The 14,586-nt window shown below is 40.2% G+C and overlaps 1 protein-coding gene across 9 annotated transcripts in view; it reads left to right on the forward strand.

The window, feature by feature from the left end:
- TUB (TUB bipartite transcription factor) overlaps positions 1 to 14,586 on the forward strand; it is a 146,190-nt gene that overhangs the window by 126,542 nt on the left and 5,062 nt on the right. For 8 of the 9 annotated variants that reach the window (XM_040066024.2, XM_040066025.2, XM_040066021.2 and 5 more), the window contains 5 exons: positions 486 to 598; positions 1,566 to 1,680; positions 6,585 to 6,683; positions 7,094 to 7,265; positions 7,680 to 13,589. In XM_040066024.2, coding sequence (XP_039921958.1) covers positions 486 to 598; positions 1,566 to 1,680; positions 6,585 to 6,683; positions 7,094 to 7,265; positions 7,680 to 7,813 — 633 coding nt within the window. In that variant the 3' untranslated portion in view covers positions 7,814 to 13,589. Of the gene's footprint in view, positions 1 to 485; positions 599 to 1,565; positions 1,681 to 6,584; positions 6,684 to 7,093; positions 7,266 to 7,679; positions 13,590 to 14,586 lie in introns of those variants that run through there. The other variant, XM_040066023.2, reaches the window with a different exon arrangement.

Below are 14,586 nucleotides of genomic sequence, written 5' to 3' on the forward strand. Positions count from 1 at the left end.
ATGTAATTTTATATTTTGAATACATTTTTGCTTTCACTAGATCTACCCTATAGTCTTCCCAAAGCCAAACAACAGTATCAGTTTCTTCCACTGCCTTTCTGCATATGTCCAATCTATGGCCTTAAATAATCCCTGCATGGCACTTTTATGTGACTGTCAGCAGTTGGGGCTCTCTGCATTCTGTGGGCTGAAAAGCATCTACTTTCAATTCAGCTGGAAGAGCCAGAGCAAGTTAGAATGAAACATTTAACAAAATAGATCAGATTTAATTATTTAAACCATAAATAATGGAATGGGTGGGTGAGAAGTAATTTTCACTTACCAGATTTTTTCCTGGTTTTGCTAAATCCCACGAGATCTTCTGTTACTTTGCTAGTGATGCTTGAAGACAGAAAAATTACTTATGGTTTCCTTATATCAAAGCAGGAAGTGGTGTGTGCTAGCCTCTTTAGCATTCTAGAATACGTTTTTTTTGCATTGCTTAGGTGTTTCTGTTGGCTGGAAGGAAACGAAAGAAGAGTAAAACCTCTAATTACCTCATCTCTATAGACCCAACTGACCTGTCTCGCGGTGGAGAGAGTTTTATTGGAAAACTGAGGTAAACAGTGATAAGTCTAGGAATTTTCCTTATATAATGTAAAGTTTATTTGATATTAAGAAGCCTGTAATCCACTGTGTTTTCTTGGTTAGAGGCTTGACTACATCATGTGAGCATGGTCTTAAAGATCACCAGTATCCGAGGCATGTTTTCAAAAATGTCTCAAGTACTTACAGGATCACATTTTATTAAAAGTCAGCAGGATTCTTAAGTTCTCAAAGGCCAGATTCTCAAGGGTGTACCGGCACAACTTATCTTAATGGGATTTTCAGAAGTGTATGAGTACATTGTGTCTAGCCTCTATTGATATAAATACTTTGGAATGCACTGTTACACTGTCTGAAAATCCCTTCGGTTTTGCCTGTTCCTTAAGATCCAAATTAGTTATCTACAGGTAGTGGAACTATTTCAGAACCACGTGCTCCTTTTCTGTCTGTCCCCATGTTGTACAACCAGTCCGCTGTCGATCCCTCTGTGGAGCCTCTGGGTGGATGTTCAGATCATCTGTGCCTGCGTTGTATTTTGCACTCCTTTCCATTGCAATAGGAAAGATTTGATCTCACTCATGGCTTTATAAAAGTCACTCTCTATATTCTAACAGAGTTTAGTAGTCAGGTAAGAAAGCAGATGGTTTTGTAGCGAGTAAGTGTATTTTAGAAATCCAGCAGACACACAAAATAACCCCACCCGAGCGTTTCCTTACAGCTTTCTTGAATTTCCTAGTTTGCAAGATGTTATCAGAATTCTCCAGCATGATGATAAGGGACCTTTAGTATACACTTCTGTACTGTACCTTTACATTTTTGTCATTTTGGCCTTTAATCCAGGAATTCCCATGTAGCTGGGATTCAAAATAACTCTCTGTACTCAATATTTGCCTTTCTTCTGGGGCCACAGTGCAGTAAAAGATAGATGTCTTGGGCAGCATTGCTGACAAATGGTGATTGGATTTTCCATTTTTTGGTAGATCAAATCTTATGGGAACTAAGTTTACAGTTTATGACAATGGAGTAAATCCAATGAAAACAACATCCAGCCTGGAGGCAAGTACCCTGCGTCAGGAGCTAGCTGCTATTTGTTACGTAAGTACTGCTCACAGGCACAGCGTGCAGGGAGGACAGCTCAGTTTCTGAAACAGCACACTGAATTTTCTTTTCACTTATGATTATGTAAATCAGCATTCAGACTTTGATATAACCAAGCAGCTGATCTCCACTAGAGAAACTGAGAGGCTCAGTGCAAAGCAGAGCTGAAAAATGTTGTGCACTGGACAGCATTGCCCAGTTCTCACCTTTGGTGAGAAGAAGATGCTGGAGCTTTTACATAACCCTCTGGAAAGGGTAGGATCACAGTCTGCAGGCAGCACCTCAGGGAACTTCCTGAACAGGGAAGAGTTGTGCACATTACTGCTTTAAAGTATGATTGTTTGTTACGGCATTTTGGAGGAGGCCTCTCTGATCCAAACCAGTGGTAGCTGACAGCTGGGATTAAGATAACAACTCTAAAACTCCTTTTTACCAGGAAAAAAACCCAAGTAAAATCCAAAATTTGATTGAATGAGAGAAACCAGGCTTGCGTTTGTCAGGAGCAACGAAGACAATCAAGACTTGAAACACAGTTGCTGTTGTTTCACGATTGCTGGGTGAATAACTGTTTTGGTGAGAGTGTTGTCTCTGTCCAGAAGTATTTGGGCCCAAGAAGCCCTTCCAGTGAAAACTGGTGTGTACACTACTACAAAAAGTTGTCTGGTTTCACAAATCAGCAACCTCCCATAAAAATATCCAAGAATGACTTTTCAGAAAAGTTCCTGTCCGGCTCTAATCAAGGATGCCTGGAAATCTGTCAGGTTGGGGTCCACCACATACCCCGTGTATGCACAGAATGCGTTCCCAGAAGGGTCAGCTTTGGGCTGTGGGGGGCAATGAATCTGGAAGATTTCCATGAACAAGGAAGCTGAGAGCCATCCTTTCCATGCAAAGTGCTGGCAGTTCTGAAGGAGGGCAGTATTAGCTGCCAGCACATTCCCTTCCTGCTGCTAAGGGATGCAGTTTTAGTGCGGATAAAGTGTGTGTGTTCACATGTGCGGTTACTCAGGCACATGGTTTATGGTTGGAGACAGAGAGATGAGCAGATATCTCTCCCTTCCTGTTGGATTTGAAATTCTGAGAATGTCCAAAAATTCAGCTTGCAGGATTTAAAATGAGATTCCAGGACTTGAGGTCACTTTGACTGAAGTCTCAGTAGAAGCTTATCAGAACATACATGTTTAATAAAGGTAGTTTTACTGGTATATATAGGATGGCATTCCCTGAAGCCAGGAAACTATTCTGGTGCAAACTGGAAGTGCAAAAAGAAAACGAAAGCAAATTTAAAAAAAAGTTACAATTGAGAAATTTAGGCATTGCTTAAGTCATCAACAGATGATACTTGGATGATGAACAATACCAAATAAAAAACTCTTGTGGTCAGCAGAGGTAATTAGAAGTATGAGTGTTGGAAAGAACCAAACCATGGCCACTGTTTGGAAAATGGGGCTGAGATAAGCTGCTTTTATATGTCTGTAATCAGCAGTTTGAAACTGCTACATTTGTATAAGAAAATTATTTGTTCCATTGATATTTTGGTACTAATGGAGAAAGGCAGCAGGCTTGCAGGTGTGCTGTGGCCAGAGGGCAAAAGGAAATTGGAATTGTATTTCATTTCAAACTAGCCAGGCTTGCTGAAGTGAGATTATTGTTCCTGGCTGCAGCAGAATCAGAGCAGAGACTGCCAGGAACAGCATAGCCGAAACACCCTTGTCCTAAGGCAGTGTTTTAATTCCTGCCCTGAGATTTCCCCTGCAGCAAAAGCTATAAAAACAATACTTTGAAAGCACCACTATGCCTCTCACTATCCCTCAGCTCATCTGAGCAAGTACCCATGTGGAGATCAAGCTGTACCCAACTTACTGAACATGACCTGCTTAATCATCTCAGCAGGTCTAATTTATATAGGGCAGAAACTGGTGATGCATCTGGGGCTGACTGTGGGATAAATGTGGAGAGGGCTCTCTTTGTGGAGCATGCCTTCAGAGGTGTTTCAAGCAACAGGAACAGAGCTAGGCAAGATCAGAGTTTTCTTGGGTGCTATTGACTGCTTTTTACTCCCCTTGTTTGGCAGCCCAGCATATTAATAAACCTGCAGCAGCACCTAATGGCTGATTGCAGAACTGTTGGCAGAATTTATCCAGGAGCAGTGAGGTTACAACTGTGCCACTGGCACTAGGATTTTCTGTGCTGGATTCCACAGTACCTCACAGTTCAGTTTGTGTCAGATTCCAGACAGTGAACTCAAGCTGAGCTGATACTCTGAGGTGTGGCTCAGGTTTCAGCACAGTAACAAGACTCAGTGTTCCTACTCAGGCCTCTACTACTTGCACTGTGCTCCTCCAGTCTTGTGGGTTCTGTGACTTGGGCCCTCCTTGGAACGGTAGTTTCTACAGAAAATATTAAGGACAAGTCACAGCTGTGTGAAACAAGCCCAGGAAGGGGAGTGGCTGCAAGAAAATGAGGGTAATAAAATTGTGAGTCTCCTGGGAGCTGCAGGGATGTTCAGCTTACTGCTTTTATCATAGCAGCTATTGCCACTAAAGCAAGGTGCGTACAGAATTATTTGAAAGTGTGTAAGATTCTAAAGGCAGCCCCGGGGAGAGGCTCTGTGTTCTTGCAGCCCACTTCATTGTGTGGCTGACAGGATGGGCTAAGGCAGAGAGTACAGCAATGCTAAGTCCTGAGCTGATAAAAATCGTTGGTGTCCCGGTTGACTCAATGGGGCTCTGCCAGTGAACAACATTTGTGTTCCTGTGCAAACTAAGACTGTCAGTGGTGTTAAAATAGTGTGAAATCAGAATTTGGTTTATGTTCCCCTAATAACACTCTCTGTAGTCTTGAATTTCCACTCACAAAATAGTGGAGGAGGGAAATAAAAGAGAGGCAGGGAGTGAGACAGGAGGTGAGGTAATTTTAATAATTTTCCTCACATATTCCATGTTTATGTAATTTCAGTTTGGTGCCGTGAGCTTACCGAAAGGGTAGCATTTGCCAGCACAGCATGTGATAATTGGTGATGGTGGTAATGTGCAGCTAGTAACCATTCTCTCGTCATGTGCCAGAAGTACCAATTTCAGTGCTTCTGAGTAAACCCAAAGAATATAGTCCTGCTTTTTTTCCCTGCTTGTTGGGAAGGAAGTGATTCAGCACTATTACTTAATTTTACCTTCAACAATATCTTCAACCAGTCAGCATCTAAATTAATTATGTATACCATAACTGCAGCTTGAGGAGAAGAAAAGCTTGTAAGGCATAGCAGAGAAGCCCAAAATTGTCAGCGCTTAGTGGAAAATAAGCATAAGCATGAATATTTTCTTAGAACTTGTCCTCTGCTGTGCTGAGTCTCTCCTACTTATAAAATCTGCTGGCAGTCATATCAGTTTTCGTCTTGCCATGATGCAGAACCAACTGAACTGATATCATGCTTTACTCTGCCAAAGGAAGGGCCATAAATGATTCAGAAAAGAGGCAGAATCTTCCCATTAATGTGCAGAGTTAGGAAGATATATGAATATGCCTGGGTTGCCTCAGGAGCTTGCAGTAAAATAATCCAGCAGAATTTCTCTTGCATGCATGCAAATCTTTAATGAGTTGTGGAGAATCTCCAGATGGTTTGCTGGAACAGGCAAAGGTCTGATGATGGCGAAGCTGTGGGTATTTTAGGTGGGTATTTTCAGATGTCTCCAGTGGGTTGAGATGCGTGGATTTTTGCTTGCAAAAGGAGAGATGTTTTAATAAGTTTAGCGTTCCATAAAATCGGGACATTTAAATTAAAAATATAAAAACAGAGACAGCTGAATGCATCACTTTTAAATGTCCCAGTTGTAAAGCCACAGCAGCTGGAGCCTAGGGGTATCTGTTTCTTGGCATCTTGTGGCACGTTGCTGGGAACAATGGGAATGTTCTTCCTGAGGTTCCTTCCTGAGACCTCCAAAGCCCCTCATTTCAGTTTGGCAGATAGGGAACAAGTACATGTGACTGAAAAAAAGCTATCACAAAATGTGAGGAGACAGACTTGAAGGTGTTTAATTCTCTGGGTTAATGCTAAAATTGGGTTTTACTGGAAAATACTGCTCTTTACTTTTTCTGGTTCAAAAGCTGATGATAACTTACTGAAATATTTGGGCCTGGTTGCTTCTGCGGGAGAAAAAAAAGGTGTCAGATGAAAATAAGACTTTATGCTGGTTTAGGTTTTGATGGTTGTGTTTTGAGAGGACAGTGCAATGCTGGAGTGCTCTTGTGAAAATCTGGTCAGGAAAGTGTCAGATCGTGTTTCATGGAAGAACTTGTATTTTCCGTGGATTTATTTTTGCTGCCCATGTGATTTATTTTACTTTGCTAATCTTCATAGCTAGAAAATTTGGCTTCATGCTAACGTGTTTGGTTTTTTACTGTGGTCATCTCTAAGCAGACCTTGAAAACCACAGCACTGCTATCAGATGCTCTGACTTGCATTTTGTTTGCTTTTGTGCTGGCTCTGGAATAAATGAATCTGGTCCTATATATTTAATTTTGTCTTGCATCAAAATGTGTGACTGCATCTTATGATTTTTAAATTGCAACTACTTTATCTTGGGATCTAGGAGTAGCCAAGCAATCTGGTTAATTCATATCCTTTTATAACAAAGGGATTTTTTTTTTTTTTTTTTTTTTTTAAATATATTAAGGTTGCTGGCAGCCAGTGTTAGGAGTGTTTTGGAAACCTCTCTATTTCCATTTTTCCTGTTGTCGGAACTTCTAAGACAAAGATAGAATGTTTGGCAGTGCCACTGAAGGTGGGAGTTTCAAGATGTTTTTTCAGCTGACTAACAAATAAGTTCCCTGGGCTGCCACCATGTCTCTCTGCTGAAGAAATTAACTTTAAAGAACATGATCAAATCTTTTCTAAACATTTTTAGGAAACAAATGTCCTGGGGTTTAAAGGACCTCGTAAAATGAGCGTGATCATACCAGGAATGAACATGGATCATGAAAGAGTTTCCATCAGGCCACGAAATGTAAGTCATACCAGCAGCCAGCACTAAAAATTACTTTAATTCTTTTTCAGGTAGAGTTGGGATTTTTTATTTGCATTTCTGAAGGTCGAGAAGTTAATAAAATGGCATTCAAACAATTGCAGAACAATGGGATGTGTGACTACTACTGTGACTCACAAAAGCACAACAAATAAAGTATTTTGAGAACAAAAAGTACAACTAACGTTTATCAAACTGTGGAAAGGACTCAAATGCACATTTGCATTTAGATCCTCAGAGTTCTCAGTTTCATTCATTGAAGCTGTTTTGATGATTGAGGGTAAGAGTTTTTAGTCTTTGGGCCGGGATTGATGAATATTTTCTTCCCTGTTAATATATTTTTCTGTCACGCGAGCGTGTTAAACTGAAGTGCGTACCTGTGGTGTGTGCAGGAACATGAGACACTTCTTGCAAGGTGGCAGAACAAAAATACAGAGAGTGTCATTGAGCTGCACAACAAAACACCGGTCTGGAATGATGACACCCAGTCCTATGTTCTGAATTTCCATGGTCGAGTCACCCAGGCCTCAGTGAAGAACTTCCAGATTATCCATGATAATGACCGTAAGTAGAGCTCTCTGCCTGTAAAGTGTAGGAACAGCACTGCATGCACAGTCTGGGAGGGATTCTTCCCTCAAAGTTGTCACCTGAGCAGGTTTAACTGATATCTGTATAAGAGGCTTCAACATTCTATACAGAAACCATCTTCTCTCTGCTGTTGCAAAAAGTATTTTTCATACGCGTCATTTTTTTGACACTAAGAAGTCTTGCAACCTTTTATCACTCAGGCTGTCCTTGCTTCTTTCTCTGCTACCAGCACACCCACTTGCATGAATGAGTGGTGTGAAGTTTGATGAGTGAGCACGTTTAGTTGGTATTTCGTTGCTCTGGGACAGAGGGTAGTGTTGGATGCATCCTTGTTTGGTGGGTGCTGCAAACAACAGTAACGCTTTTCAACTTTTCTGACCTTTCTTGCAGCTGACTACATCGTGATGCAGTTTGGCCGCGTGGCTGAGGATGTGTTCACCATGGACTACAACTACCCGATGTGTGCACTACAAGCCTTTTCCATTGCCCTTTCCAGTTTTGACAGCAAGCTGGCTTGTGAGTAAAGGGGCGTGGGTGAGCATCCTCTCGAAGGAAGTAGTTTGCCATATGATTCCCAGTTCCTGCTGATGTCGCTTACGGTCCTTACTAAAAAGGTCAGGGGAAAACGCAGTTGTGGAGGACCATTCTGTTGCTGAAGACAAAGTAAAAGGAAATCTTCTAAAAATTCAGAACATTCAGGAAATTTTATTTTCCCGTTTTTTTTGTTGCTGTTCCTGTCATATTTTTCTGGAAGTGACATCAAGTTTTTGTAAACAGGAGTTGTCTCTCACGTCCCTGGTTATGTTATGGATGTGTGCCATGATGTACTGTACCGTGGCTCCAGTAGCACCATGACAGTGGTGTCTTTTTTTAAAATCCAGGAAGGGCGTGAGCGCTCCAAAAGTTTCTTTTTACATTTAAGAATCATTCTGAGGCTGCAATCGTACCTCAAGGTTGCATTCCTGCATCAACTAATCAGAGCTTCACATCATCCTGCGTAAGAGAAAGATGAGGAAAAAAGATGCACTTTTTTTTTTTTTGATTGTGCAAGGATCTCTTGTAGTGTAAAGCTGAGTCTGAAGGTTGAGAACCTCAACTGGACTGAACTTGATTCATTACTATTGTACATGTAGTAGGGCATGATGAATTTTAACTGCAGTAGGAGGAAATGGAGAAGTGGAAAGCACAAAATAATGTTGCACAAGTCACTTGAATTCTAAGCTGTCATTATGTTTTAACATCTACATGCTTTTTAATTTGTTTCAAATGGAAATATATTTGCAGTACAGAAAGGGAAAAGGAAAACATCTTGATGCCAAGAAAGCATAACTTATGTTCAATTTGGCATTTTGTGGGCTGGGAATTTATATCCTAGTATTGCTGTGGTAATTCAAACATATTTTGTATGGAGTGATATAAGCAATTGGATAAAGGCACTCTGAAGAGAATCTTATTATTTTGAACAGGCTGTGTAAAGCTGAGGAAGGTAAATGGAAATATTTTATTAAATTTGTCTGGCCTTTTGAGCTTTTACAATTTGTTGATTGCATTTTTTGAACTTTGAGCAACAACCACTTTTCATATTTATTTCCCATTGTAAGAATGCTTGAAATCGATTGAAACTGTGTATACTGTTCTCTGATGTAAACGTGCCAGCTACTGAGCTAAATCCTTCTAGGCAAATCTAGTGTATGCTGCATACAAATGTGACACTGGCAGGACACAGAATAGCTTAAAACAGTGCAGATTTTGCCTTTCCTTTTTTCTGATCTATCTGGGATATATAAACAAATAACATTTCGAAACAAAACACAAGCAAAGAACAAGCCATTGTTATCTTCTCTTGTGAACATTTCAAAAGCCAGGAGCTGCAGCTTGAAACTACCTTGTATAACATCCTTAAAAATAATGGTCATGCTACCATTGTTCTGTGCAATGTTGTCCAGAATGGCACACAGAGCAATAGAATTCATACGTTCACCAGAAGGGTGTAAAAATGCAAGTGAAGTAGTAGCTGTGTTTTATACTGTGGGTGTTCAGGCCCTCCTTTTTATTCCTTATCAACTCTTGCACTGCAGAAACAGAGATTATCCAATGTAATCTGATTGTCTCATAGTTGACAGGCCCTTTTTGATTGTAGGGGACAGGCCATGAAACTCTCCTCAAGGTCGTGCCATTTGGACTGCATCATTCCAACTAAAAAAAGAAATATGCTCTCTTCACCTTTGCCTTCAGCTCTCCTTCCCAGTATACAGGCAAAGGAATTTCAGATAAGAGATGAAAACAAATAATTGCCAGCATTTTTTCTAATCTTTTTAACAATCCATGGGAAGAAGGTCTGCTGGCTTTAAACAGTGTTTTGTTGAAAGACTCAGCATGTCAAATATTATCTTTAATTAACAGGAAGCTTTTTCTCTCCCCCCCCCCCCCATCTTTTTGCAAGGAGCCTTTCCATGCAGTGGTATAAAATGGAAAGACACCTTTTGTTTGAGTGAAACAAGCATCGGTTCCCTCCATGATTGATTGAAGTGCTGAGTCACGAGCTGCAGGGTGATACTTTGGCTTCGGGTGCTTTGTTTGCCTCTGTCGCTGGTAGTTTCCCACAGTTTCACATCCTCATCTGTCATCTCACTTCAGAGTTAACAGAGAAGGCCCTTAGGTCTCTGCTTACCTCATGCCAGCCTTTAAAAACTAGCTCCAGTGACCACCAGAATTTTTTGTTTGGACTACTGCAAAACCAATCAGGAATTCCCAATGCTGGTATTTAGGTGTGATGTGGATTTTGAGAACTCTGCAGCATGGGAATGGCTGGATCTGCATGGTTTGAATTCTGTGCCTTGCCAGTCAAATGCTTACTTTAGAGCCTGAGAAAGTGGCACCTGACACAGTTTTCTGCCTCTGTCCGTGCACAACACTGTGTCAAAGGAACCGAGCGTCTCGTGGTGCAAGTACACAATCTGCTGGCCTTAGTGGTGGAGTTGGTTTAGGAAGGGTTATTTTTAACCCAGATCATAACAATGGTCTGACTCATACCATGACCCCCCCAGGGAACTGGCATGAAAGGAAACTCATGTGCAGTGAACTCCTGCACAAGGGTGAGAATGAGGGGCTGGGGAAAGGCTGCAAGTTCAGCTTCTTGGGACAACCTTGCTGCCAGCACATTGTGTAACTTCACTCTCACTGCATGTTCTTCCCAGCCAGGTATTTTTTTTTTAACCTGTAACCATGCCAGGAGGAAAGTGATGACTCAAATTCCCATCATCTTAACAGAATCGTACAGGGCAATCAGCCAACGAGCTGCTGAGGGAAAAACTCCCCACAATAAATTGAGGTCACTAGAGGGGGATGTTAACCTGGGAGTAAGAATGAGGAACTCTCATTAAATCTGGTTCAGTTAGAATACGATTTGTTCCTAATGCCCTTTGCCAAAACTCTAATTCCTCACTATTGTTGAGCAAGGCTACTCTTGTTATTTGATTCACTCTTCCTTTGCTATCTGCTCTGGAAGCAGTTTCAAAGATTAATTTTGAATCTGTATAATTTCTGATGGATAATTTTTGCTGGATGTTTTCTGGTGGAGGTCACATGCAAAGTGATACCAAAAGCTTTCCAGCACATCTCTAAATTTTGTCCTCCTGATGTGGAAAAGTCAAACCAGGTTCTGTCTTAGCGTAGAGTCGTACCTGAAATTACATTTTCCTCATGAAGTTGCATTTTCTTCCCCATCAGTAATAAAATCTTGGTACTAGTAAGTATTTTCAGAGACAGGTGCACACTGAAGTAACCAAGGAGTAGTTAGTGATACACTCCTGTTCATAACATCTGCTGGACCTGCATTCAGTGTGCAGCAGGGCATAACCTTGTTTACTCAGTGTGACAAAGAACAGAATGGCCCCAAGCTGTGTATTTCCTTCACACAGTCTTAGTGAATGTTTGGATACAGTAGATTTAATGTTATTTAAAATCCCAGTATAGATGATTTTTCGCAGCTGCTGTTGATTTTGGCAGAGTTGTAAACAAATTCCTTGCCTGAATTGCTTATGGGCAAATACTGCATGCTTTAATGAGAGTTCTTAATCTAACTTGTCACTCTGTTTACATCAAACAGTTTCTTCCTGGCCCTTTATCTAATTTTCTTCATCTCTGATGTTCTGTTCCTTCTCATTCTCTTTACAATTCCTTAATCTGCTCTTCAAGGATGTGCAACTCAAAAGTGTTTGACAATATTGCTCAGTGATCTCTCCACAGATGAATAATGCCTTTGGTGCGCATTCAGTGATGCTCCTACAATAGAAGCCTTATCAGAGGGGTGAATTTGGCCCTTTGGCTTTTCAGGAGAGTAAATTAACACATTAAAAGGTAGCAGATAAAAAAGCTTGCCTAAAATATAATCTGAATTTTTCTCAGTAAACATTCAGTTTCCAAACCATTGGTTGCAAATCAATGAGCAGAGCTGTCCACAAGCCTGGAGGCAGGCTGTTAAAGTCCCTTTGTAGTTCTGCCTTATTTTTCCTTTTTTTTTTTTTTTTTTTTTTTTTCCAAAAGATTGGAAGCGATATTGTGAGCTGAAATGTGTTGGTGGCCTAAAATAGTTTATTTTTTAGAAGCTAGGCATCACTCTGTTCCTTTTGTAGGAAAATATATGGCACATAAAACAGTAATGTCAGGCTCTTGTTATGAATTCTGCTGTTAAGAAATCAGTAAGAACAGTTTTGTAATAATTACTGGGCAAATCTCTTGCTATTCAAGTTGCCTTACAATAGAGCTGGAGTTCCCAACTGGCTATCCTCATGAGGTCCTAGCACTGAAGGAAGAGTTGGAGTGAAAAGGCTCTGTAATAAAATCTGGTGACTGCACAATTGAAAAATATTATTGTGGAGTCAAATGACACCACAGAGTTTCACTGGTCATGGGGAACCAATGCCATCAATTCAAACTTTCTGAGGTTTTGTTCCTTTGTGGTGAACAAAGGAGGGGCTTTAAACAAGAAGAGACACCAGTGAGCTCTCCAAAAGTATTGGGCATTAGACCTGCTTTTCTGCTATTAAAATCTTACTCCTATCTGGGTGATTCCTATTAAAAAAAAACCAGAAAATCAATCCAGTCCTTACTATGGAAAATCATTCTTTGTTCTTATATCATAGTTTTTTCCAAATTTTATTATTAATTAATTTGTAATTTCACAGGAGGCTAAAACAAGGATGGGGAAAGAAGAGTTTTTGCCCTGAAGGGATGATGAGTCTAGACCAATATCAGATTATTTTGTGTTTGTTTATTGTAGTAGGACAGGACAGGGGGTTGCCTGATGTTCTGGGCAGAGAAGGTTTCTCCTAATGTATTGCAGGCGTCAGAGGGAAGATTTTGGGTTTGATCCTGTGGCATACTAACTATTTGCCCCATACTATCCCATTGACCTCCTAAAACATCATTTGTGAGATTTGTTCCTGCTTTTACAGAAGCCTGTGCTCACCAATCAGGTGTCTTTGCTTGGCAATTAAGGAAAGCACAGCAGTCACCTTTATTAGAATTATGGGCTGATGACTCAGATTTCTCAAAAAGGCCTCATTTTGATTACTAGAATAAAGTAGTTTTATACATATAAGTCTTACAGTAGAGTTAATCTAACTGTAGGTGCAGGCTTCTCTTGTATGTGCTACTTAATGGAATCAGGTTCCTGTTGTTCCTCGTGTACAAAAAGTACCTTCTAGGGTTCTGCTCTGTAAGTGTTTGGAATTAATTATGTAGATATTCTTCAGTTCTTTTTGTTGCTCGCCAAGGAACTAAGAAAAGAATTTGCACAACTATCGCAATGCTTTGGTGTTTTGCTATGAACTATAGCTCAGTAGCTGATACTCACAAATGCCTGTATATTGGATGAAACCACATTAAAACTTATTTTGTATGTTGTATTTTATTTAACTGCCTATACATTTTCGACTCCCCTTTTTCAGTAAGGGTATGTTTATCTATACCTTCACAGAGAAGACTTGAATTAAATGACTTTCCTGAAACTCTTTAATGGAACCAGTACTCTGGTTTGCTGAATGGCTCTAGGAAGAGAACACTGTTCAGATGAATTATGCGTACATTTTTGAGAAAAAACCTTCCCTATTCACATCATAATTGGATTATATAATAACACTGGAAGCTTATCATGGTTTTATTTAAGTCTGCAATGGCAGTTTGAAAATTCTCTGACAAAAGCTTGTTAAGCACATGAACCGTAACATAGTCCTACTTGAGAGTCAGAACCTCACAAGGACCTTGAATACTCATGATCTATTCTGTGCTTGGGTACAGGCAAAAAAGTCCTGAAGAGTCAAAATCTGTGTTAAAAGCAACATAGTCTTCTAGGCTGATTCAACACAGTCCTGGGAATTGGATCACCTGGGCTTTAATCCCAATGGAATGTCTGACATTGTGCAAATCTTGGAATCTCTTTGTGCCTCAGTTCCAACCAGTGGAATGGAACTCCTGGTTTTTGGCCTGGCTGCATCCATCTCTGTTCTGCTGAGAGGATTTCCAGGAGTGCTTTGAGGCTGGTGGATGACATGTGGTGTTACCGTGCTCAGAACCCAGTTTAATGCTCCCTGAGCCAACCAAAATGTGAAGTATTCTGCCACCTATGTAGAAACCACGTAACTAACCAATCTCTTAGGATCAAATCTTGATGTTGTTGAATTCTATGGAAATCTTGTCAATGATTTAAGTGAGGCTTCAATTTTTTTACCTTGTGTTATTTTTGGTTACTAAAAGTGCATAAAAAAGGGCAAACCATCTGATACACTATTCCTTCTGACAGTGAGTGGTTTTGGTTGTGTTTTACTTCCCAGTATCTGTTGTTTTAAAACTATTATTCCTGAACACTTTGTAGAGGTTCAGTTAATGCAACCACCTATTTATGCTTTTATGTAGCAAACTGAGAAAATTGGCAATTTTGCTGAAAATTGCCTTTTTGTATTTTTGTTTTTTTTTTTTTTTTTTTCCCTTGGATATGACTCAGTTGTTTGGAGCAGTTGTTACTGCCCACTTTGACTCTGTCATGCACATCTGATTTAAAAACAATGAACCTCATGATTTCTGACGACCTTTATACTGAGCTGGGATGTTTACAGTGTTTCTCACATTTCAGCCTATACCTGTGGCTTCTTACTGAGGCTGTCCCAGTTGGCACAATGCCATTAGAAGTGTCAGTAATTTTTGAAGTGTAAGAGTAATTCTTAAAGTAACAGAATGTAATTCATAAACATTTTTATAAATTTTAACATTAAAATCTAGCTAAGTTTAATGCTTACGG

Source organism: Hirundo rustica, chromosome 6, assembly GCF_015227805.2.
Source record: "Hirundo rustica isolate bHirRus1 chromosome 6, bHirRus1.pri.v3, whole genome shotgun sequence".
NCBI classification, from domain to species: domain Eukaryota; kingdom Metazoa; phylum Chordata; class Aves; order Passeriformes; family Hirundinidae; genus Hirundo; species Hirundo rustica.